General features: G+C 61.5%; 2 protein-coding genes across 2 annotated transcripts in view; one reads left to right on the top strand and one right to left on the bottom strand.

The window, feature by feature from the left end:
- Positions 1-1,063: 1,063 nt before the first annotated feature.
- LOC114022154 lies at positions 1,064-8,589 on the bottom strand. Its single transcript, XM_027833069.3, has 5 exons — positions 8,453-8,589; positions 5,074-5,332; positions 4,656-4,689; positions 3,828-3,939; positions 1,064-2,356 (listed from the first exon to the last, which is right to left on the bottom strand). Exons 1-5 carry the CDS (start codon positions 8,508-8,510, stop codon positions 2,052-2,054), a joined length of 768 nt encoding a protein of 255 aa, XP_027688870.2. The 5' UTR covers positions 8,511-8,589; the 3' UTR covers positions 1,064-2,051.
- Positions 8,286-25,639, top strand: part of AXL (AXL receptor tyrosine kinase) — a 35,518-nt gene continuing 18,164 nt past the window's right edge. The window contains exons 1-5 of the mRNA XM_037884396.2: positions 8,286-8,415; positions 18,907-19,371; positions 22,563-22,761; positions 23,258-23,358; positions 24,170-24,352. Of these exons, the coding sequence (XP_037740324.1) occupies positions 19,302-19,371; positions 22,563-22,761; positions 23,258-23,358; positions 24,170-24,352 (553 nt within the window). The 5' untranslated portion in view covers positions 8,286-8,415; positions 18,907-19,301. The remainder of the gene's footprint in view (positions 8,416-18,906; positions 19,372-22,562; positions 22,762-23,257; positions 23,359-24,169; positions 24,353-25,639) is intronic.

The following is a 25,639-nucleotide window of genomic DNA, read 5'->3' on the forward strand; positions in this document are numbered from 1 at the left end:
GTCTCAGAAGGTTCCTGATTGTTCTGGAACATTCCCTGTTACCTTTCCCAGGGAAAGGGGACCTACTTAACCTGGGGCTAATAATCTGCCTTCTGTTATTCTCCTGTAGCCATCCGGCCCGACCCTGTCACACCATCCATCCATTCCTCCGTCCCCAGACAAACCCATCTATTTCTATCTGAGTCCCCCTGGATTTGTACACATTTGAACAGTAGTGGTCTCTCTGAAAGACCATGTCTTGTCCCCTGCTAGAAGCAGGATCCCAATCCAGATGGAGCCATGTTCCGAACCACTATGGCAGGGCCAGTGAAAAGTGGCAGGTGTAGTGTTTGAAGCCAGCTAGTGCCGACCTGTCATGGATTTCTATCGGTTCGTAGCCTGCACTTCACCCAGCTCACAGGAGCTGGGCCCCAGCAGGCTGTGTGGGCTAGTTGTTAAGGCCCCGGACTGGCAGCCAGGAAACCTGGCTTCTAGTCCCAGTTCGGCTACTGACCTGCTGTGTGACCTGGTGCAGGTCAATCCAGGTACAACTTTCCATGGTGACTTGGGAGTCTAAACAGCACTGAAAGTCAATGAGACCTCGGCTCCTAACTGTCTCGGGCCCATCTGAAATTGGGTCTACGCTTGGGCTTACGGGTGAACGTTGCACTGGTATAACTGTCTTTTAGGGGAGTGATTTTTACCCAGATACTTACACCAGTAAAAGCCCCAGTGTGGACACAGTTATACCATAGAGTGGTACCTTATACACCCCATATGGGAACAACTATCCCTATACAGCCCCGTGATACTGACCAGCGGCACGCTCACTACTAAGGGGCTGTGCAGCTTTCATGACCCTTTCTATTGTGCCAGGGCCTTCGGCTGCTAAATCACTTGGGACTTTCCATGCCTCAGTTTCCCTCTCTTTAAAATCAGGGAGTTGACCCACATTAGAGAGCTGAAGATTAATTAGCACACGCCTGTAAAGAGCTTCCTCAGTAAGAAGGTCCTGTCAGGGCTGCTGTTTGCATCCCTCCCCGACAGACCGACCGGCCGAGCAGAGACCACAGGGAGACGGGAGGAGATTTCTACAGTTTAATGCAAAAAAATGGCAGAATGAACACTCCGGGGGGCCTGATCCTGCCATGGGTTACCCCAAGTGGGGGGAGGGGACATAACCAAGGGCAGGAGTCATGCCCGAGTCACCACGGCAGCAGGGGCACACGGGAAACCTGAGTGTTGAGGACAGTCGGACACGGTGGAGGGAGAGATTAAAAAAACAACAAATGGACGAACAAACAAACAAACCCCCATCTTGGGAGAAGAGAAAATACCCCTGTTAAAAACCAACCCCACCCCCCTCCCTGCCCTCCCCTGGGACACCAGTGTAAGGCTGCGTAATGCGCTGCCTCTCTGAGCCGGCAGCTCGGTGTGCGCGGGGACCTTGAGAACACCTGCTGACAGCGTGAGCGCACCGCCAGCCTCTGCAGGGGGGCCTGGGAAAGACTTACGTCCTCTGTGAGTTGGGCACGCACTGACCAGGGGGTTATGGGAGCCTCTCACCCTCGCTTTGCTCTCCAAGGGCCTGGTTCTCACTTACCCCAGCTCCGCCTTTGGGATTAAAGAGGCTTTACAACCCTCTTCGCACTCCCTGTATTACGAGCCTCGACTAGCCCTTGGTGTCAGTTACAGCAGCCTCTGGGCTGCTCTACCTCATGCTCCAACCCCTTACAGGCCCTGGGACATGGAGAACAGCCACAGCACGCTGCACTCCAGCCCCAGCCCCGATCTACCCGCCCCCCCGGGGGCAGATCCTTTTGTGTAACAGCCTTGCAAAGCCTCGCGTGGCTGCTCCACATAAAGGATAACAGCCTAAAACTGCTGCTGGCTCTGAAGGGCGTGATTCAAACCCTGACCCTCTGGCCGGGAAGGGGGCGGTGTGAGGGGCAAGGCTTGGGGAGCCCTGGGAGGTGGCTGGTTTCTGAGGAAAAGAAGCCAGCAGCAAGATCCCCTCCCAGTCTCTGTTTAGCCCTTTAAATCTGGGGGCAGGGGGGGAGGATCGTGTGTGTCTAGAAGGCAAACCCCCCGAAATCCAGCGCGTCGAAGTCCTGGTCCAGCCCTTCGTAATCCAGCGTCTCATACTGAGAGGCCTCAGAATCGCAGGCGGACGGGTGATAGCCCAGTTCTTTGAAGTCGGGGGGGTGCATCTCCCCAGGCCGGCTGGCCGTGGCCGAGGTCACCATGTAGCCCATAGTGGGGCCAGCTGCTGCTCCCCCCATCAGCAGGCAGGCGGCCTTCACCCCCGCATGCATCTGGGAGCCGTGGCGCAGGCACCGGGGCGAGCAGTTCTCCTTGCACAGGCTGCTCCTGGTGGCTGGGGCAGAAGTGGGGGGAGAAGGAGGGTCAGTCGCCCAGAGCCAAACCCTGGGCCCGGTTCGCTGTCAGCTCTAATGCACTGAATGGGGATTCAGGAGATCCTGGTTCAATTCCCAGCTCTGCCAGTGACCCAGTCACTTCCACATCTCTGTGTGCCTCGGTTTCCCCATCTATGTACCCTGGGAAGAATGAGCCTTCCTTTGTCTGATGGGACTGTGAGCTCTTTGGGTGGAGGCTGTCTCCGTACGTGCGCAGCACCCAACACAGTGGGGCCCAGGTCTGAGGGTACGTGTACGCTCCGGAGGCTGTAGCCATCGTGGCATAACCCCATAGCGCAGATGCAGCCTTTGCCGGCGGAAGGGGTTTTCTGTCAGTGTAGGAACACCACGTTCCTGCATGCTAAGTCAATGCAAGCATTCTTCTGTAACCTTGCTGTGTCTACACTAGGGACTGGGTGGGTGTAATTGTATCAACCAAGGGTGGGATTTTTTCACCCCCCTGACCAAGGTAGATAGGTCAACCTGTTTTATGTGTAGACCAAGCCTCCGTTGGAGTCTTTAGGGCCTACTGTAATACTAACAATCGTGCAGCAACTCCTGATTTGCACTGGATTGTGTCTACACAGCAGTGAAATTACTCTGGAGCAAAAGGCTCTCACTGTGCACCTTTACACTAGGCTTAATTTGGTTTACTTTGAATTGATTAGAAACAGGACTAAGCTACGCCAAAATCAGAGCATCTACACTGAGGGCTGAACCAGTTTAACTCAACCAGCACAAGTTTGTGTGTAGACAAGGCCTGAGTGGGATCAGAACCAGGCCCCAAAGCTCATGAGGTGGCAAGAACCCACATCCATTCCTGCTTTTAACTACCGTGGAGTTCGGAGCTTCCTAGATGTCAAGGCCAGAGGGGACCGCTGTGTTCACCTGGTCTGAGCTCCTGCGTAATCCAGCCCAGAGAACCCCACCTAGGCCCACTGATCAGAGCTAAACCCAGGAGGGAATTTGCCCAGGAACTCTAGCTCGGTGACGAAGGAGGGCATGAGCGCCATCGAGAGGCATTAGCGGGGTATGAACCCCAAGGAGGAGCCAGCAGGGTGAAGCTGAGTGTCAAGGGGCACTGCCTGGCAGTGAGATGTGGCAGGCTGTGAATCCGCCGCCCTGTGATGAGGGTGGAAGCCCAGTTCGCCGGCGCATTCAAATGACCTTGGGCAGGCTCCGGGGAGACAGACTGTAGAGGACAGTCACGCATTGGGCCGTCTCTGATCGAGTGTCTCATCTCTTCTGGGCAGTGTCCTGGGGAATAGACTGTAGCAGGAGACCCTGCCTCCAGGACCTGGAGCAGGGTCCTGGTGGGAGTGCCCCAGATCCAGTTACAGGGACTCTGGGAACAAGCCTATTACGGTAGGTCTCTGGCACCAAGACAAATAGCCAAGAAAGCCAGAGGCCCTCCGAACCGGGTCCCAGTACCTTCTCTGCTCTGTGTGCCAGGAGAACCTCCTCCCCCTTCTTTCCAGCAGCATTTCCTAAACGGAGAGTCAATGTGGAGCTTGCATCTCGCCGGGGACCCTTGGGAGAAGCTCTGTGCAGAGGGAGGAAACACCATCACTGTGGGGACAACGGGATAGACCATCCGAAGTGGGGAGATCAACCCAAGGCAGAGGCGGGACCCGTGGATGACATCCTAGCCCGGCTGATGTCAAGTGCAAAACTTCCATTGACTGCCAGGGTTTCACCCAAGGGCCCAATTACTCAAGAGGTGCTGAGCACCCATGATCCCCCCTGACCCTGGAAATCAGGCCCCAGGCATCTCAAGCTGGCAGCAAGAGAAAAAATGTGAAAATGCAGCGGCCCGAGGCCACAGGGCAAAAGGAAACAATGGGCCCCATTTTCAGCTCCCCATCCCTGCATGGGGTGGGAGGGAGAGTCACAGGGAACTGGTCCCACCCCAGAGCGGCACAGAAGGACCTGGCTGTGACTGAGAATCAGACCGAGAACAGCCCCAGGTCCAAACCGGAATTGCTCTCGGAGCAGAAGAGGAGGATGGGGCACTGGTGAATTGCAACGACGGAGCGGCTTCCTGGCCCTCCCGGCACTCCTCAGTCCGTTCACTAAGGCACCGAGAAACTGCCAGGGCCGGAAAGCCCATTGGTGCCTTTGCCTCCTTTCCCAACGGCCCCTGGGAGGGCGATGCCGACATGCTTAGCTGCTGCGAGCTGGCATGGCGGGCAGCCTGGCTATGGTGACTGATGGCAGCCGGGGCCCCGGCCCTGTATTTCGTACTTTGATTCCACTTACTTCTTTGACTTTGCGGAGGATGTTGAGCCACTGCCTGCAGCGGTGGGGAGGGAGAGAAGGGAAAAGCCTGATTAGCCCCGACAGCCTAACACGCCGGTCACTCCTCGCCAGCTCCACATGTCCTGCTGTCTGGGGCCCAGGAGAGCAGGGCTCATTTCCCCTGCCTGCGGCCTCCTCCTGGGACATGCCACTACGTCTCCGGGCCATGGGCAGAACTCTCTCCCAGGGAGCAAGCAGCAAAGCTGGTCTAGCCAGGCAGGAGGCAAGCCGATCGGGGAGCCATCCAGCGCCGCTCCCCCTGGGGCGCCACCCCCAGCAGCTGTGCGGATTTCAGCTCTCCCCATGCACCCTCACTGCCCCCAGCCCAGCCCGTGCCCTGGCCCCCTGCACGCCCCCCTTGGGGCAGCTCTGGCTTCACCTGCATTCCTGGTTGTCCGGGGCCAGCAGCAGAAGGAACTTCCCGTCACTGAGGCTGAGGCCTAAGCAGCTGCCCCGCTGGGCGCCCAGGGGCAGGCGGGGCAGGCCGCAGATCTCGCTGCCCTCCAGGATGGCCCGGCAGCTGGTGCTGAGCGAGATGCCCAGCTCGGCCGGGGACTGGGCATCACGGCAGATCTGGAGGCTCCCGTCCACGGAGAGGAAGAGGAACTTCTCCTTCCATTGCTTAAAGAGAAAGCCCCCTGCAAAGCAGAGAGGGGCCATGTGAGTCCACGTCCCAACTGCTCATCATCCTGCCTGGCAGCTGCGAGGGAAGGATTAGCCCCATCTCACAGCTGGGGAAGAACCCATGAGTCCTGGCTCTCAGCCCCCCCTGCTCTAATCCACCAGACCCCACTCCCCTCCCAGAGCCAGGAATAGAACCCAGGAGTCCTGGCACCCAGCCCTCCTGCTCTAATCCACCAGACCCCACTCTCTTCCCACGGGGCAGAGATTCAGTGACTTGTCCAAGGCCACGTAGAGAGTCTGTGGCAGAGCCAGGAACCAACCTGTGCCCCCAGCTGGCACCCCACTACTAGACCCTCCACTGCTCTTCCTCTGGCACCAGCGTCTCGCTGCACAGTAGTCTCCGGGGGGTGAACCTGGGCCCACCAGCTGCTCAGCCTGGGCGGGAGAGCCAGCCCCACCCGCAGGGAGCTGGGAGAGACTCCCAGGGCCTGACTCTCAGTCATGCTCAGGCCCCTCTGTGCTGCTCCAGCCCCAGACAGTGCGCAGGATCGTCCCCCTGAGAGCCCTCCCACCCCACACAGGAGCCTCCCTGGCCAGAGTGGAGCTGGCGTAAGGGCCTGGCACCCATCCTGCTCCCAACCCCGGGCATAGGGGGCGGATCGGGGGCGTGGCTGGGGCGCACGGCGCTGGGGCTAGTCCCTGCTCCCCAGGGCCCATGGGGGGCGGATCGGGGGCATGGCTGGGGCTAGTCCCTGCTCCCCAGGGCCCACGGCGGGCGGATCAGGGGCGTGGCTGGGGCGCACGGCGCTGGGGCTAGTCCCTGCTCCCCAGGGCCCACGGCGGGCGGATCAGGGGCGTGGCTGGGGCGCACTGTGCTGGGGCAACATTTTTTAAAAGTCCTACAATAACAAACCAGTGTAAACATCCCCAGTGCTCAGACCAATGACGCATCAGTGTATAATCTCCATGGGGCTCATCAGCAACCCTACAATAACAAAGCAGCTGGGGGCCCTGCCGAGAGCAATCGTGCAAGCGCTGGTGTAATTAGTGCTGGTGAGCCCATTGCTGGTGCACGCACTTCTGCAAGCTTGCTGGGAGATTGGACGGGGTTCAGAGCCGTGCGAGGCTGAGTCGAGGTCTGTGAAACACCCAGAAACCATCTGCTTGGCTTATGGACTCCGTCCCAGCCTGTGGGTACATACACGGGGACGGCGACGCCTACGTAAGCAGAGCAAGAGCCGACGGCTGGGAAAACTCGCTGCGGGAAACGCGGGGGGATTTTGTAGCACGGCTGGTGGAGCGGAAGGGGACACTGAGACCGGCCTGCCCACAAACCGCTGCCTAGCCAGCGTCCAGGCTTTCGGTGCAGGAGCCGCCTTTGAAGGAGGCTGATGGATCTTGACAGGAGTCTTTGATCCAGGCCTGGGTCCCACCCCTCTAAAGAGCTGCCGTTCCCCTGTCTGCTGAAGGGAGAGTTAGGGGTCACCGAGGGGAGACTTAGCGCTGCAGGCGGCATTAGGGGACCCTGCCACAAGTTCCGACGGCTTTCTGAACACCGGGCCCTTGGTGCCACCTGCCCCCGAGACTCTCCTGCGGTGCCTTAACCCACGGGAGCCTGGCGGGGATGGAGTCACGGGCCGCAGCTTCCCAGAGCTGGGCACCAGGCAGAGTTAAAGCCCTGATTAAATTTGGTTGGCCATTTTGGGATTAGAATTCAATCAAGGGTTGGCGGCTCTAATCCCAGCCCACATGGGGGGACGCACAGACACAGGTAGCAGAGGGACAATGCTAAATCCCTGTGGTCAACTCGGACAAGGGAAGCAAGTGGGGATTGCTGAGGCCATCGGAAGAAAATGTAACCCTTTGGGGGCAGGTGAGATTGGTAGAAAAAAAAATAACTCCCCGGTTCGCCAGTGGACAGAGCCAGTTGGGAGCGAATGCCTCCGTGCGCTGCTGAAGTATTCATTCGCCCACTCACTGGGCTCCTGATTTCATTAAAAACTGATTTCAATTTCCAAAGGCCAAAGCAATTTACCCTGCAAAGTTTGCCACAACTGTGATCCCTACCAGTTAGAGCTGGTCAAAATGTTTTTCATCAAAATATTTTTTGATCACAAATGGCTTTCTCAGGCAGAGGACAAAGTGAATTGACATTTCAAAGAAAAATAAAAAATATTCAGTTAGAGTGCTTGGATTTGGGGGGAAAATAGGTTTTTGTTTTAAAAAAAGAAGCTTTTGGTTAAAAAATAGCTTTCAGTTAAAAATTCAGGTTTTGGTTTGTTGCAAAAAAGTCAGTTTTGATATAAACGGTCGAGACTCTGTGAAAACGTTCGTTTTTCCAGTGCGGTTTTCATGTTCAAAACGTTTAGGGGTTTGGATTTCACAAAGTCACCACTGAGAAAAAGAAAAAACATTTTCCAACGTCCAGAGAACAAATCCTGGGGGTTCCCCAGCTGGCTCCGCTCCCAAAGGCTTTCGGGCCAGGTCCAAAGCCCCATTGGAACCCACAGGCTTTGGACCAGCGCCTTAGCCCAGCTGCCAGGGGTGTTTGAACGAAGGGAGGATTGGGGGAAAGCTGGGAGCTGAAATCCCTTCTGGGCTGCCTGGGATTAGAATCAGGGGGCAGCTGAGGGGAAGGGGGTAGAACCGGACCTGAGGGTACCCGGCCATTCAAACAAGGGGTGACATTTTGCCGGGATACCCACTGGCACTAATGGGTTAGGTTGGAGATTCTCCTTCCTTCCCCAAATGGTGCCTAATTAATGACCAACAGCTCCAGAGTCCCTGGGCTGGGACTGCAGAATTGGTGCTGCTCCTGGGGTGCTATTCACACAGCACAGCAACTGCCAGATCCTGATCTGTTCCCCCAGGGTAAATCCGGAGTCACCCCCTGACTGCAATGGGCTCAGGGCCAGATTGTGAGCTCAGCTCCCCCCCGGGGTCAATCCAGAGTCACCCCCAGAATCCCAGAGCAGTTTCACTGCGGTCCGGATGCTTCTTCTCATTCCAGGCTTTTGATACGGGAAGACAAATCGCAACAGGAATCAAGGCAGCTACCAGGAGTGGGGACAGACCGACCCCCTGGGCCGGCGGTGAGGTGGGTGCTGGAGGCGCGGAAGGGAGGGGGCGCTCACCGTATTTCCTTAGGTAACCCTGATGAATTCTGGAGGAGCTCATGCTGGACCAAACCATCCATCAGACCGGCGAGCCAGGAAAGAGCCCGGGGGGGCCAGCTGCCAAGAGCCTTGATCAGAGGCCAAATCTAATCCCTAAAGCAGCTGGGGGAACGCCAGGGATCTCATCCCTGCTGGCCAATCACAGCTCACGCAGACAGCCGCTCCCCCAGCCCCCCAGCTGGGGGGGGTGGGGGAGCGTATCATGGGCCAGATCCACAGTGGGTGTAAATAGGTCACAGCACCACTGGAGTCAGTGGGGAACTGGAGCAAAGGTGGTTCACACCATCAGGGGATCTGGCCCCAGTCGACGCATCCTATTCACCTGGCTCTAGGGCCTTTAGCCCCCCGAGGCTGCAGCCAGTCCCTGGGTTGTTAGCGCTGCTACAAAACGCTATTCCCCCTGGGGGGAAAAGGGCCCCCAAACCAGCCCTGCCCTGGCTGGGCACCGCTCGCCATGACATCACCAATCAGAGATCCCGACGGGCAGGCCGGTCAAGGCGACGCGGTGTGAGGCCACAGGGAGAGAAGCCGCCAGGTCCAGACAGACTGTGACCAGCACCGCCCAGAGAGGGACAGTGTCCCAGCCCCGGCACCCAGTGCCCTGGCGCTGCAGAGGGTCCTGCCTTCTGTGGGCTCAGCTCTGGGTGCTCAGTTTCTCTGTGAAAATTACGTCACTGCTAAAATTGTTCTTTACTGGAAGGAAATTGTGAAATTCAAGGTGTTTGCTAAAAAAAAGCCAAAGATAAATATTGTTATTTACTGCACAGCTGGTGGAGGGAATGCAAAACATCTCCCAGGATTCCCAGGAAACCAGGCCATTGTTAACAAACTATAAATGAAACCTAGGAATGACGGGGATCCATCAGGAATCCTTTCGCCTCAGGATCTCCTCTCTGGCAATGCCCAGTACAGGTCACTTAGGAGGAAGGTGAAAAAAGCCTGTAGCAGAGATGAAAAACCTCTGCTTTTTGGGAGCTGTTAATTTCATTGCAAACATGTTGAATCTCTCCGACATCCTCTTTCCCCAGTGCTGCCGCTTAGATAAACCTCCTGGTCTCTGCTTTTCACACCCACTTCCCCAGATTGCCCGGTGCAGCATGACACAGGTACAAAAAATGTTTTTTTATTATTATAGCACCTGGAGGCCCAGACCGAGATTGGGGCCCTGTCGCACCGGGCGCTGCCCAGACCCCAGCCAAGATCAGGGCCCTGTCACGCCGGGTGCTGCCCAGACCACCACCGAGATCAGGGCCCCGTCGCGTCAGGTGTTGCAGAGACACATAGCGAGAGACAATTCCTGCCCCCCAGATCTGATCGTTTAAACAGAGAAGGGAAGGGTTACTATCCGCAGCACAAGGCCTGATGTCATTTGCAGCCGTCAGCTGCTATTCTAATAAGGAGGGGTCAGAGCCACAGCTGCACTCAACTCCATTGACTTCCAGCTGATTGGGCGGCTCTGAACCTGACCTATAGGAGAGAGCAGAGATTCCCCCTCTCTGGCGGGAGGAATGAGTTTGCAGGGTCTCAGCCCAGTTCTCAGGATCCAGTCCGCTCCATTGCAGAAACACCCGCATTAACTGGTAGCACCAGAGGCCGAAGACCGAGCGTGCCACACAGTGAGAAAGCCCCCCTCTGCCCCCCACCCCTTAGAGGGGTCCCTGCAGAGCATGCGCAGGCAAAAGAGCGAGCGCTCCCCCTGCAGCTGCCCCTCCTCTGGGGAGAGCACTCCTGAGCGCGGCTCCTAGCTGGTGCAAACGGGTGGAGCTGGGCTGATTGGAACGGCCAAGGGTCCGGCCCCAGGGAGCAGAGCCTGACGCATGCAGCCATGGAGTGACTCACCCCAGACCACTGGCCAGAGCCAGCAGCTGAACTCAGCTCTCTCCTGTCCCAGGCCACCGCTGGAACGGCCCAGTCGTCTTCGCGAAACACTAAACAACTTGGAAATCCACAGACCGGGGGAAGCAAATAGCGATCGTATTAATAGGACCAAAAAATAAATAACCGAAGTCGAGAGGCAGGAAATTCCTTCCTGCTAAGACAACAGCCTCACGGCTGGGGAATGCAACTGAGCCGCGGGTGGGTTTTTTCCATCTGACACAAACCAGCGGGTCCGGCCAAGATTTCAGCCCTTCACAGCCCCATAGCGAGGCGACAGGGGCTGAGTCTGTTCCGGCTGCATGGGGACGGCAGGGCACAACCACGACTCATGAGGTTGGGAGGGGCTGGGGCTAGTGGGTCAGAAGCCAGAAGCCACCCTTGTGGGCAGTTAGGGGGTGACCCACCCCTGCGGAGCCCCCAGCTCCTATCACTTAGAGGGGAATTGACACCCCAAAGCCAGTGGCCTCCAGTGCCTCAGGTCTCTCCTTGCAGTGCACACCCGGCCTGGGGCTGCTTAGCACGGAACCAGGGCCCGGAGTCCAGCCCCGCTAAGGGGTGGGGAGATTTCACGGAGTCCCCGGGCGATGCTCTGGAACTGCTCCCCATGAAGCCAGTCAGGACTCTGGGGAAGTGTCCTTTCTGTGAGCAGCCTGTCTACAGGACACACAGCTCATGCAGCTTCCACCTTCCTGCGTCTGACCTCGGAGCATTCAGCCTCCTCTGCCCTTCCGTGCGCTTCCCACAGCGAGTCCGCCCAGGCGGGGTCTTAAGGAAGCCAGAGGGTCCTGCCCCCCAACTCCGCAGTCAGACGGGACTCTCAGCCAGCCAGGGAAACAGAGGTTTATTAGACGACAGGAACATGGTCTAACACAGAGCTTGTAGGTGCAGAGAACAGGACCCCTCAGCCAGGTCCATTTTGGGGGGCAGTGAGCCAGACAACCACATCTGCCCTTCACTCCATGTCCCCAGCCAGCCCCAAACTGAAACTCCCTCCAGCCCCTCCTCCTCTGGGCTTTGTTCCTTTCCCGGGCCAGGAGGGCACCGGATTCCTTTGTTCTCCAACCCTTTAGCTCTCACCTTGCAGGGGGGAAGGGCCCAGGCCATCAGTGGCCAGGAAACAGGGTGTCGGCCATTCTCTGTGTCCAGACCCCTGCACACACCTGCCCTCTAGGGCTCTGCAATGATCACACACCCTTATCCCACCCCCTAGATACTTAAGAACTGCCTAGGGGAAACTGAGGCACCCCCACACTATTCAGAGGAAACATTAAGAACAGTCCCATTTCGTCAGGTCTCTCCTTGCAGTGCACACCCGGCCTGGGGCTGCTTAGCACGGAACCAGGGCCCGGAGACAAGCCCCGCTAAGGGGTGGGGAGACCATCCCAGGACTGGGGGGATGGACAGTAGCCATGGGGAATCATTCACCCTCTGCCTCCGCTGACGAACCTCTTCAGGGGCCAGATCCCCGGCCGGTGTGACCCGGCACAGCTCCATCAACTGCACCCACGGGCCCCAGCCTGTAACCACTCTCCCCCCAGAGGGGGGCAGTGACCACTCACACCCCCGCCACATAGGGGGCAGCTGGGAGCTTGGTCTTCCCACCCCATTCAGAGGCTGCCAGCAAGAGGGGTTTTGCAATGAAGAGGGCCATCCCACTAAGAACTGAGTCAAGACCCTGCAAACTCATTACACCCTGAAAGGGGAGAAATCTCTGCTCATTGCCACCTGCTCGCTCTGATGGGTCACTTTCAGATCCCCAACTGGCATCTATCAGCCACCACTGAAATCGGTTCAGCTGTGTTCATCTAAACCAGCTTCATTATAATGGTTGCAACGATAGGCTCCAGCTGGGATTGGGGACGCATCGGGCCGGGCGCTGCCCTGACCCAACTGAGATCAGAGCCCCCATCATGCCAAGCGCTGCCCAGAGCCCAACCGAGATCAGGGCCCTGTCGGGCCGGGCACTGCCCAGACCCCAACCGAGATCAGGGCCCTGTTGTGCCAGGCGCTGCCCAGACCCCGACCAAGATCAGGGCCCCATTGTGCCGGGCGCTGCACACAGAGTGGGAGAGAGTCCCTGCGCTGAAAAGCTTCCAGTCTAAACAGTCAAAGGGTGGGAAGGGAAACTGAGGCACAGATCAGGGAAGGAACTTGCCCAAGGTCAGTGCTGGGCTGAGAACAGAACCTAGGCGTTTTGAGTCCTTGTCTAGGGCCCTGGTCAATAGGCCACGCTGCCACCCAGGGCACTTGTAAATGGTGGGCGCTATCGATCCAAAGCCATGAACTCCCCTGTGATCCAGAGCTGGCTGGAACCGGGTCAAAGCAGGAGAGAGCCAGGACTGGGGGTAATCAGCCGGGCGCGGCTGCTGCTGCCGTGATCCCCCACTGGGCGCGTGCCGGCTCCAGGGGGAACCCTGCCCTGCCCGGGCCCAGGCCCGCAGCACCGCACGCAAGCCCAGCTGGGATGGGCGTCTGCGTGAGGAGCTGCCCGGGGGCGAAGGGTTTGATGCAGCTGCTGTCCCGAAAAACATCTGGTGCCGATGTCATCAGCTGTGCAGAGCCCCCAGGCAGCGGGAAGGCGGTGAGGGGCTTGTCCCTGTCTGGCTTAGCTGGCCCAGCCCCACGGAAGGGAAAAGGCCAAACCCTGGCTGGTGTCAATCAGCCCTAGGTCCGTTGGAGTCAATGGGGCCAGATCCCCAGCGGGTGTGAATGGGCCGTGGCTCCAGTGGAGATCCACTGCAATCTGTTTACACCAGCGATAGCTCTGGTTCCCCAATGCACTGAGGTAACCCCCCCACCCCCCGGTCCCGGCTGTGGGAGGGGGAGGTTACAGCTCACCGGGGGAGTTTCACATCCCCAAACTGGCCTCATCATCTGCTCAGCTCTGTGCTGTTCTGACCTGAATATTTATTTATGACAGTCAGCAAACGGGGCCAGACCACAGGGAGCCTTAGGGCCAGATCAGCCACTGGAGGAAAGCCAAGGAGCTGCATGGACACCAGTGCAACTGTGCTGATTTACACCTGCCGGGGATCTGGCCCCGCTGACTCCAGGGGAGTGACCCCCTTTATACTGCCGGGGATCTGGACTTTCCCCTCAATCACTAGATTACCTTTACCCGCCAGGTGGAGATCAGTGACGGAGAGGGAATTGCCCGCAGGTGCCTCCAGGTGCCTCCCAGCCAGCGCTCCATCCTCAGTTACACCAAGGCACTTCACTGCTGCTTCCGCTGGGAATGGAACCCAGGCATCCTGGCTCCCAGCCCCCCCTGCTCTAACCACTAGACCCCACTCCCCTCCCAGAGCTGGGGATAGAACTCAGGAGTCCTGGCTCCCAGCCCCCCCTGCTCTAACCACTAGCCCTCAATTCTCTTCCCAGAGCTGGGGATAGAACCCAGGAGTCCTGGCTCCCCGCCCCCCCTGCTCTCACCACTAGACCCCACTCCCCTCCCAGAGCTGGGGATAGAATTCAGGAGTCCTGGCTCCCAGCCCCCCGCCACAATATTAAATTCCTTTAGCCCCGAGGGGCTGGGAGTGGGTATCCTTTGCTTTGTGAAGCCCCCTTCTCCCAGGGCAGCTGAGCGATGTGATTAGCAAGGCTTTCAGTAGATAAGGAAGGGATGATGGAACAATCAGGGGAGGAGGCAGGTGTGTGGGGCAGACACCAGGGGGCGCCAGCGGGGGGGGGCGTTATCTGTGCTGGCAGGGCTCATGCGCATCCCCACAATGCAGCAGTCCAGTGGTCCACCTACCCAGAGTCTGGTGGCCCGTCGCCGGGGAGAGACACGACGCCCCACAGTGGACAGTGCTGGGATAACCGGTGTTACGTGCCCAGCACACTGGGGGAGAGCCCAGACCCACAGGAAATGCTCCTGCTGGCAGACAGCAGCGTGAGGCTCCTTTCCCAGCACACATGGACCCCAAACCAGGGAGAGACGAAGCAGGCTGCTCCCTAGCGCAGTGAGCACAGCTCCCCCCACCCTAGGCTGGGCTGGCTGGAAACTGAGGAGCTCTCCACAGAGCCTCCGAGCCTGCAGGCAGGATCAGGAATGAGACCCCCCCCCCACACACACACACAGCCCTTGATACCCCACAGCCTGTCCCCGTGGATGGTCAGACCCCCATCCCACCAGACTGAGTCTTTGCTACGCAGCGGTCCAGCTTCTCCTCCAGCAGCCTGGGGAGGGAGCAGCCTTGGGCTGGGCTCTTTGAGATCCAGGGTTTGAATCGGCCAAAGAAACAGCCATAAAACAACTCCCTGAGCTCTGCCAAGTCGGCCAGGCCGGGACTGGGCGGGGCTGCAGGTCAGCTGGGATGTGCACAGCAGATTGCGGGGCCAGGGTTCGGTGCTCCAGTTAGCGTCACTCCGGATTGACCCCGGGGAGCTGAGATCAGGATCCGGCCCCGCCCACCGCAGTCAGGGGTCACTCCGGATTGACCCCAGGGGAGCTGAGATCAGGATCCAGCCCCGACCCCACTGCTGTCAGGGGTGACTCCGGATTGACCCCAGGGGGAGCAGAGGTCAGGATCCGGCCCACACCTCTATGAGGCAGCCAAGTTTGGTCCCCTGATGGGGAGAACACCCCACTCCTGGCAGGTCCTGGGGGGGAACCCACACCCAAAGTCCCCAAATTGGCAGCCTTTGCATTAACCCTTTTCACACCCTGATCTCCAGCTGGGGGTGGGCAGGAGCAGGCTGCGGGGGGGGGGGGGGATGCTCCTCCTTCCCACCCCCTCCTCCTGTCTATATTGACTCCCTTTGGGAGGGGAGTCCGGCACCTGGATCCTCTCAGCCCAGCCACTCAGCGGGGTCAGTGCCCACAAGGCCACGTTCCGGGGTTTGCTGGAGGAGCCCCTGCTTTGTGTCCTGCCCCAGGGTGTGGGGTGCAACGTCAGGCTGCCTTAGGGGTCCAGCTGAGCACCCCTCGGAGCTGTGCCAGCCTTCCCGGGCTGAGAGATTAGAGACATGAAAGAGACTGACCCTGGGGACTGCGGGTCGGGAGTGAGGGGCACCGGCAGAGCTGGTGGGGAGCCCAGGGCTGGGCTGGCAGGGGCTGTGGGTCGGGAGTGAGGGGCACCGGCAGAGCTCGGGGGGGGAGCCCAGGGCTGGCACCGGCAGAGCTGGGGGGGCCGTCTCAGGTGCCTGTGTACTGGAGCCACATGGGATATAGCCCCTCAACCCCTGCCTGCCCTCGGTGCCAGGCACCCCAGAGCCCAATGATCCCAGCTGGCATGGGGCACGGCAGGGGGTGGGGGTGGATGGCTCAGGCTGCCTGGCCGGTGGCTTCTCTGCCCCAGCCTGAGGCATGACGCATCCGCCCAGCAGACCCCTGGGCACAAAGCCCCCAGCCTGGCGCTCCATGGCGTGGAAACCTGAGCCTGGCGAGCGCTGCCCTCCGGAGCCGTCCGCTCATCGCTGCTGCTTTAACCCCTGCGGACAGACAGAGCGGACGGATCTGGGACACCCTCGCGACCTGCGGCAGAGAGCAGGGGCTAGTGGTTAGAGCAGGAGGGGCTGGGGGCCAGGACTCCTGGGTTCTCTCCCTGGATCTGAGAGGGGAGTGGGGTTTAGTGGTTAGAGCAGGGGAGCTGGAAGGCAGGATTCCAGGGTCTATTTCTGGGTCACCGTGGGGTCCTTCCCATCTCCATGCCTCGGTTTCCCCATTTATAAAATGGGGACCGTGCCACTGACCCAGCTCTCAGATCTAGGGCCAAAGAGGGTGGAGTCTCCTGATTCATTTAGGGTCCTGCGACCAGCTCCCCTCCCCAGTCCCAGCTATGGTCACAAGGGAGACCCATATGCCCCAAGGGTGGAAGTGGGGTGGCTCCCCTCTCCCTTCCAGTGGCAATTGTTCCTCCAGCTTGGCCTGGGGGGTGATCCTCCTGCTGGAAGCAGCTGCCCAGGACCACAGTCCCACCTGGCAGCTCTTCTGGGGGTTAATGTTTAAACCAAAAAGTCCCAGGCTTGTAATAGGCTCCCGCCCCCCAGCACAAACATTGCAGCTTTTATTGGGCACTTAATCTGGGCAAATACACCCCAGGCTTTACTGGGGAGGAGTCCTGGGATGGGAGTCGCCCACCTAGGAGCCAGGACACCTGGGTTCCAGCCCCAGCTGCAGGAGGGGGCTGGGAGCCAGGTCTAGTAGTTAGAGCGGAGGGCTAGAGCCAGGACTCCTGGGCTCTATCCCCACTCTGCCAGTGACCTCAGGCAAGTCTTGTCCTCTCTCTGTGCCTCAGTTTCCACATTTGTAAAATAGGGATAAGATTCCTCTTTGTGTCTGTGGAGACTGAGCTGGTGGGGGCAGGGACTGTCTCTCACTCAGTGTCTGTGCAGCTGCAGCCACCCAGGGTCTCATTGCTGTAGGTGGGACCCTCACACAAACACCAGATAAGATCCCCTGGCCTTTATCAGATGTATTGTCTTTCCCTAGAGCTCTTTTACTCATGGGGAACCCTGTTGTGTGCTGGTTTGTTTATTGCAGAGTAGCTTGTCAGGACTGGGCCTGTGGATGAATTATTATTCAAATTACCGTGGCACTCAAAAGCCTTGACTGACATCAGGGCCCCGTCGTGCCAGGCGCTGCCCAGACCCTGACCAAGATCAGGGCCCCGTCGTGCCAGGCGCTGCCCAGACCCCGACCGAGATCAGGGCCCCGTCGCGCCGGGCGCTGCCCAGACCCCAACCGAAATCAGGGCCCCTGTCGTGCCGGGCGCTGCCCAGACCCCGACCGAGATCAGGGCCCCGTCGTGCCGGGCGCTGCCCAGACCCCGACCGAAATCAGGGCCCCGTCGGGCCGGGCGCTGCCCAGACCCCGACCGAGATCAGGGCCCCGTCGGGCCGGGCGCTGCCCAGACCCCGGCCGGGATCAGGGCCCCATCGTGCCAGGCGCTGCCCAGACCCCGGCCGAGATCAGGGCTGTTTGTGGTGTGTGTCTTCCACTGACATGAGCGAGCCTGGCTTCTCTCTGACACCCCAGCCCCAGCACAGGGAGACGCAGAGGAAACAGCCCGTCCTGCTCTAAGACAGGACAAAACCAGGAACTTGGTGGGGCAAAAATAAACTGACAGAAAGTCCCCACGGCCGTGGGTGTAAAGGGAAGCATGCCGGTCACAGCTGGTGTAAATCAGGAATAGCTGCAGGGAAGGCAGTGGGGAGAGCCTGGGGTAAAGCTGCCGTAAACGAGTGAGGAACCGGCTCCCAATTGCCCCTTCCTGTTTCACTATTAGCTCTGTGCCAGCCACGGGCCAAGGCAGCATCATCTGGCAGTTGGGGGCTGGGCTGCAGTCAGGACACCTGGGTCTGGGCAGCGCCCGGCCCGACGGGGCCCTGATCTCGGTCGGGGTCTGGGCAGCGCCCGGCCCAACGGGGCCCTGATCTTGGCTGGGGTCTGGGCAGCGCCCGGCGCGACGGGGCCCTAATCTCGGTCGGGGTCTGGGCAGCGCCCGGCCCGACGGGGCCCTGATCTCGGTCGGGGTCTGGGCAGCGCCCGGCGCGACGGGGCCCTGATCTCGGTTGGGGTCTGGGCAGCGCCCGGCCCGACGGGGCCCTGATCTCGGTCGGGGTCTGGGCAGCGCCCAGCCCAACGGGGCCCTGATCTCGGCTGGGGTCTGGGCAGCGCCCGGCGCGACGGGGCCCTGATCTCGGTTGGGGTCTGGGCAGCGCCTGTCCCGATGGGGCCCTGATCTCGGTTGGGGTCTGGGCAGCGCCCGGCCCGACGGGGCCCTGATCTCGGCCGGGGTCTGGGCAGCGCCCGGCACGAGGGGGCCCTGATCTCGGTTGGGGTCTGGGCAGCGCCCGGCCCAACGGGGCCCTGATCTCGGCCGGGGTCTGGGCAGCGCCCGGCACGACGGGGCCCTGATCTCGGTTGGGGTCTGGGCAGCGCCCGGCGCGACAGGGCCCTGATCTCAGCTGGGATCTGGGCAGCGCCCGGCACGACGGGGCCCTGATCTTGGTCGGGGTCTGGGCAGCGCCCGGCACGACGGGGCCCTGATCTTGGTCGGGGTCTGGGCAGCGCCCGGCACGACGGGGCCCTGATCTCCACTGCTCACTATTATCATGTTAATAAGAATAGAAAAGGTTGAATTTTTACTCGGCCCTGGTGTGCCCTGGACGTGGGCAGCAGCGTCCCGCCCCCCTCAGCGCCCCAGCCCCGCGCCCGCCTGCCCCGGGCCTCGCCTGCTCCTTTCCCAGCGCCTGTAACTTTAACAGACAGAAAACTTTCTTTCAGGCTTTCTTCTGCTCTCCTCCCATTAACCCCTCGGCTGCCGGCTGGAATTTCCCAGCCATTCACCCCGGCGCTGGGGACAGCAGCTCCCTGCCCCCTTCTCCATTCGGGCCCAGCCAAGTTTCAGCCCAGGCAGCGTGGGTGGGTGGGGAGCCAGGCGGGGAGGGAAGCGTCAGCAGCGCTGGCTCTGGCCCTGGCCCTGGCTCTGGCTCTGGAAGGAGAGAAGCCAGAGGGCTGGGAAGGGGCCAGGCACTCGCTGGGGTTGGGGTGTGTGTTTCAATCTTGCTTTGGGAACTTTTCTGACACCCAGGTGCCGGCGGCTGAGAGAAGTGGGGAGTCAGGTGCGGACACCGCGAAGGGGGACGCAGCTGGGAGTGAAACCCACGGGTCGGCCGAGGAAGGAGAACTGGAACCAGCTCTGTTTCGGGGGGCTTGCGCTGTTCTGGCCCTTCGCAGGAGGGACTTGGCCGGGAGGAATTTCTTTCCCCCAAGCCCCGGCAAACCAGTCTTCGAGGCACGGATCCGCCGTGTGGAGCCAGCGCTGCTTCGGGACCCGCCTGGACCAATTCCGGCTGTGGGACAGTTCCCAACCCCTGGGTGTTTCTTTCCGGGCTCTGGCCCGCCGCCCCGGCCCCCCAGATCAATTCCGGGAGCTGGCGACTTGGGGGGAAATCGGAGCCGACGGCTTGTTTTGGTTTGCAGAACATGGGCAAGGCCCGCAGCTCCCTCCTGTGCGTGCTGGTGGCCTGCTGGATGGGCTCGGGCACCCCGGCGGGTGAGTACGGCGAGGCTGCAGAGTGACCCACCCTGAGCCCCTCCGCAGAGGCCTGGTTCCCAGGCTGGGCCAGGCGCTGTGGAAATCTCGCCCTTTTAAGGCAGTTGGGCCCCCCAGGCAAGTCACCCTGGCAAGTGTGACCCTCCCTCACAGCGCTGCTCCGCCAGGGCTGGACAGATTGGTGGTGAAAGCCTTTGCAATCCTTCTGGAAGGGCCTGGGCTGGAGGTCAGGACACCTGGGTCCAACCCCTGGCTCTTCCACTGCCTCCCTGGGCCTCCTGCAGCAAGTAGGGCAGAGCCAACCCACAGGATCGGGGCCATCTTCCCCTGTGCCCCACTGCCTGCAGAGGCAGCTGGGTCCTAGAGGGTAGGGCAAAGGGCTGGGCCTATGGGAGACCTGGGTTCAAATCCTGCCTCTGCCACAGACTCCCCATGTGACCCTGGCCAAGTCCCTTCACCCCCCACTGTGCCTCGGTTTCCCCATTTGGGATCAGGATCTTGACCAATCTCAGGGGCACGGGAAGGGTAAATCTCCGTTGGGTTTAGGGGTGGGCTGGGACAGAGAGGAGGTCAGACTCCCTGCGCTGTTGGGGAGGCACCCAGAGCCCACAATGAGGAGGGTTGTAGAGGTGCCTAAATAGGTGGATGCTAAAAATGGCTTCACCACAAAGTATGCTGCGGGCAAGGGGCCTGGTCAGAGCCCAGCGGGGCTGGTGGACTCAGGGCCCAGGGCTGGGCTAGCAGGGGGCTGCGAGTCGGGAGTGAAGGGCACCAGGGCACCGGCAGAGCTGGGGGACAGGGCTGGGACCCAGGGGACTGCGGGTCAGGGCTGAGGGGCACTGGCAGAGCTGGGGGGGGCAGGGCTGAGATCCAGGGGGCTGCGGGTCGGGGCTGAGGGGAACCGGCAGAGCTGGGGGGGCAGGGCTGGGACCCAGGGGGCTGCGGGTCGGGGCTGAGGGGCACTGGCAGAGCTGGGGGGGCAGGGCTGGGACCCAGGGGGCTGCGGGTCGGGGCTCCAGCAGAGCTGGGGGGCAGGGCTGTGCATGTCACACATGACGTCTCCTGGCTGGGAGAGTTTTGCACCTGCAGCTCCCCTCAGCCAGCGGCTCGGGGACCAGCACGCCCAGGGCCGGGCTGGTGGGTCGCTGCTCAGACCAGCCCCCCCAACCCCGAAGGGACCCAGAACAGCTGAGGAGCCCGCCCTGCTGATCGGGGCCAGACATCTGGGACTGGTTACAGCCAGGCCGGCCTGTACAGCCCCCGCCCTGAAGCCAGGCGTCCGGGGGCCTTCCAACTGGCCCGAGAGCCCAACTGAGATCAAGCCCCCCCTTGCCGGGTGCTGCCCAGACCCCGGGCGAGATCAAGCCCCCCCTTGCCGGGCGCTGCCCAGACCCCGACCGAGATCAGGGCCCCGTCGGGCCGGGTGCTGCCCAGACCCCGACCGAGATCAGGGCCCCGTCGGGCCGGGTGCTGCCCAGACCCCGACCGAGATCAGGGCCCCGTCGGGCCGGGCGCTGCCCAGACCCCGGGCGAGATCAGGCCCCGTCGGGCCGGGCGCTGCCCAGACCCCGGCCGAGATCAGGCCCCGTCGGGCCGGGCGCTGCCCAGAGACACAGGCCCTGCCCCGACGAGCTCCCAGTTGACCCCCCCGGAGGAAGATGATTCTCCTCATTTCCCAGAGCGATGCAGGGACAGGGACTGACCCCAGGCCCCCCGGGGTGGCAGTGGCAGAGCTGAGATTTGAATGCAGGTTTCCACAGCCCTTTCACCACTAACCCAGCCCTCCCCGGGAGCCTCTGCCCAGCCCCCCATCTCTGAGCCCAGCTGGGCTCTCAGGGGTGAGTCCCAGGGCCTGAGATCTCTGCAGCGGGCCGGGACATGCTGGGAACCGCCGCCCGGGGGGGCCCTGGCCCCGGCCCCTCTGCCGGAAGCTCGGAGGGGAGAAATGAAAGAGGAAATAAATAGTTTTGAACCACAACAGGGGGAGGGGGAAGGGGGGGGGTGTCATGCTCCAGCCCGGGTGCCTGTGGCTGATACACACAGCTGGGGGGGCGGGGGAGTTGGGGGCAGGGGCTGTACAGAGCTCTCAGGCTGCTGCTGTGACCCACAAGCTCCCAGAGTGAGGAGCGGGGCCCTTGCCAAGTTGCTTCTGCTTCCCACGCCCAAGGGTGGCGGGCGGGGGGGGGGGGAATCTGGGAAGATCCCTGCTCAAGGGGGCTGCAGAATAATCATCTGTCAGTTGGCCGCTGGGGAAACCGAGGCACGGAGGGGCAGGCAGGGACTGTCCAAGGCAATGCAGAGAGTCAGTGGCCAAGCCAGGGATGGAACCCAGGTGTCCTGATTCCCAGCCCTCTGGTGATACGATACCAGCATGGGGGCGGCCGTGCCCACCCCAGGCACCGCTGGCCGCTCCCACGTAATGTCAGCTCGTGCATTCCCTCGGCGCTGTGCCAGCCAAGCGCCTCCCGGGGGGGGGGGGGGACAAGGGGCCTCTGTCCTGGGGGTCCCCCTGCCCCCCAGCCTAGGCCGCAGGGCGTCACTGTGCAGGGGGGTCTGTCAACCCGGGACGGGCTCCGAACCCTGCCCCACCTTACCCAACACACCAGAGAGCCGGGCCCTCGGGATGAGCCCCCCTGGGCCCCCTCCCAGCAGGTGCAGTGAGTCACATGCTTCAGGGCCAGAGCCCCAGGGGTCAGGAGGGACGTCTCCTCAAACCCCAGCCCACGGGCCGGCTCTGGGTGAAAACCAGCCTCTGACTGTCTCTAGGACTTCGGGATTGAGGCTGTCCCAGGGGCTCATGATGATTTATGTCCCTGGGATGTAGGCATACACAGGGATCCCTTGCCCAGCAGAGATGCAGCTGCTTCTGGGGTGGGGCGCGGGGGCTGTTTATCCAGGGACCCCTCACCCAGAGCTGAGATGCAGCCACCTCTGGGGTGGGGCGCGGGGGCTGTTTATCCAGGGACCCCTCACCCAGAGCTGAGATGCAGCCACCTCTGGGGTGGGGCGCGGGGGCTGTTTATCCAGGGACCCCTCACCCAGAGCTGAGATGCAGCCACCTCTGGGGTGGGGCGCGGCGGCTGTTTATCCAGGGATCCCGCGCCTGGCTCTGAGGTGCAGCTGTTTCCATACCCAGGGGGGCAGCCTCTGGCTCTGGACCCCTTCATCTCATCCCCGTCCCCCCCCCGCAGACCTGCACTTCCTGGAGAGCCCCTCGAACCAGACCTCATCCCTGGGCAAGGACGTGCGGCTGCGCTGTGCCGTGCAGCTGAGCCAGGAGCTGCCCGAGATCAGCTGGCGGCGGGATGGGCAGGCGCTGGAGCTGGCCGACAGCAACCAGATGCAGATGCCCATAAACGACACGGTCTGGCTGGCCATCAGTGAGCTCAGGTGAGCGGGGGCCTGGGGGGAGGGTCCTGGGGGGCACAACAGCTCCTGGGGACCAGGCAGGGTCCCCCCTGCCGCCTCCTGGTGTCGGCACACGGGGCAGCTGCGTGGCCCGGTAGGGGAGGAGCCAGGATCCTGGGCCAGATGGGCCCCTTGGTCTCACCTGGGGTGGGAAGGACGGGGACACGGGGCTGGTGGCCCGTTGCTCTGATCTGGCTGCCCGCGGAGGCCCCTGTGTTGGCCCCATTGGGGAGAGGCGGGTGGACTGGGAGAGGGGCAGAGGAAGGGTTGGGGGGAGGTGATATTGGGGGACCACCCGCACCATGGAGCCCATTATATCCCCTCATTAATAATGATTTGCCTTGGGTGGGCAGCCCCCAAACGACCCACCTGTCCCCCACCCCTGCCTATGGCCATGTCCCTGTCCGGGGGCGAGCGGCGAAACCTTGCTGTGCCAGGGGGGTGCCCGCCCTGCTCACGCTCCCTCTCCACCCTGCAGCATCCCATCCGTGCAGCTCTCAGACGCGGGCAGCTACCAGTGCGCCATGTGGGTGAACGGGGAGGAGGTGCTGTCCGACACAGCCCACCTGGGGCTGGAAGGTGAGTGTCCCTGGGCCAGCTCAGGGTGGGCCATGCATAGCCCTGATCCTGCCACGGGCACCGCACCGGGGGGCCCAGCATAGATGCCCATGGAGTCAAGGCGGTGTCTGAATAAAGGGAATTGCAGCAACGCTGAATGGGTCTGCCGAGAGCCTGCGCCCGTCGCTGAGCGGGGGCTGCCCCGAGCGTGAGTGATGCAGCGACGCTGCCTGGGTCTGCCGAGAGCCTGCGCCCGTCGCTGGGGAGGGCTGCCCCGAGCGTGAATGATGCAGCGACGCTGCCTGGGTCTGCCGAGAGCCTGCGCCCGTCGCTGGGGAGGGATGCCCCAAGCGTGAGTGACGCAGCGACGCTGCCTGGGTCTGCCGAGAGCCTGCGCCCGTCGCTGGGGGGGGCAGCTGCCCCGAGCGTGAATGACGCAGCGACACTGCCTGGGTCTGCCGAGAGCCTGCGCCCGTCGCTGGGGAGGGATGCCCCAAGCGTGAGTGACGCAGTGATGCTGCCTGGGTCTGCCGAGAGCCTGCGCCCGTCGCTGGGCTGGCGGCTGCCCCGAGCGTGAGTGACGCAGGGACGCTGCCTGGGTCTGCCGAGAGCCTGCGCCCGTCGTTGGGGAGCTGCCCCGGTGTCTTGGTGGGGTGCTAACACCCAACCCCACTGCTCTGGGGATGCTGTGTAGGGCAGTGTGGGGAGAGGGCAGCTAGAGATGCCCCAGCTCCTGGGGGCCCCCCAGTGCCCGTCCAAGTGGGGGTGACACTTTGCATGGGCAGAGCCCAGGAGGATGGACTAGCCTGAATGCAACTCTGCCATCCCCCAGGTCTGCCCTTCTTCTCCGAGGAGCCCCAGGACCTGGAGGTGGCAGCTGACACCCCCTTTAACCTGAGCTGCAGCGCCCAGGGCCCCCCTGAGCCGGTGCGGGTCATCTGGCTGCAAGACGGGGCCCCTCTCAACTCCCTGGTGGACCCCATGGCTCAGGCGCCCTCCATGCTGGCAGTGAGCGGTGAGTGTGGGGGAGGTGACCCCTTGGGGGCAGGGGGTGGGGGGCCAGAGCACCCCATCTGTGGGCTCTGTAGAGCGGAGGAGTCCTTGGGAGCGGGGGATAGGGAAGGAGGCAGAGGCAGGAGTGGGGGGAGCAGCCAGCAGAGGCGTGCACTGGCCTCCATTGCCATTCAGTGGGGGGGCCTCGCTGCCCCCCCCACCGGCCCCGCTCTCAATAGGCCGCTTGTCTCCAGCCCGCGGCCCCGTTTGTCACCTGTCTGGAAGGGGGCATCGGTCACTGGCGGCGGCTGGTTCTCCAGGGCTGAGGCTGGGGCAGGGGGCCACTCTCCGGGCGTGGGAATGGCTTCTGCCAGCCCCCGGGGCGGGAGGCTCAGCCCGGAGCTCTGTTATTGTAGGGTTGCTGCTGGGCAGGGTGTTTATTGCAGAGTCGGCCGCTCGTGCCTGCTGGGTCAGCAGGACTTGTCCCTCCCGCCCGCAGCTTGCCCGGCGCTCGATGCAGGGTGAAACCACCGCGGATCCGTGGAGGCGAGCACACTGATTCGGGCGACAGCTTTCGCGGGCTGGACCCCACTTCACCAGCTGCATGGGGGGAAAGTACAGAGGCAGGTAGAAATACACAGCGCCTGAAAAGCTGGGAGTTGCCTTACCAAGGGGGGGCAGTGGGGGTCACTACAGAAACTACTCACACCTTCTTGTCAACTGTTTGAAATGGGCCACCTTGATTGCCATGGCCTCGTTAGCGCTACAAAGGTGATTTCCCCTCCCTTGGTATTCACCCCTCTTGTCAGCTGTTGAGAATAGCCCACCTCCACCTTCACTGAATTGGCTCGTTAGCCCTGCCCCCCACCTGGCAAGGCAACTCCCATCTTTTCATGTGCTGTGAATTTCTACCTGCCTCTGTATTTTCCACTCCATGCATCTGATGAAGTGGGTTCTAGCCCAAGAAAGCTTAGGCCCAAACCAATGTGTTAGTCTCTAAGGTGCCACAAGGACTCCTCGTTGTTTTTGCTGATACAGACTAATACGGCTGCCCCTCTGAAATCTTTATACAGGATGTCGCTCATTACAGGGGAAACTGAGGCGCAGAGCACTGAAGCAGCATCCCCATGGTCACATAGGGAGTCCATGATAGACCCAGGAGTCCTGCTTCCCAGTTCCGCCGCCCTCAGCCAGGGAGAGAACCCAGGAGTCCTGGCTCCCAGCCTCCCCCACCCTGCTCTAACCACTAGGCAGGGGTGGAACCCAGTCTAATTACCCGAATGTTGAAACAAAAGGCATTTTGACCCAA

Source organism: Chelonia mydas, chromosome 23 (assembly GCF_015237465.2).
Source record: "Chelonia mydas isolate rCheMyd1 chromosome 23, rCheMyd1.pri.v2, whole genome shotgun sequence".
In the NCBI taxonomy this organism is placed as follows: domain Eukaryota; kingdom Metazoa; phylum Chordata; order Testudines; family Cheloniidae; genus Chelonia; species Chelonia mydas.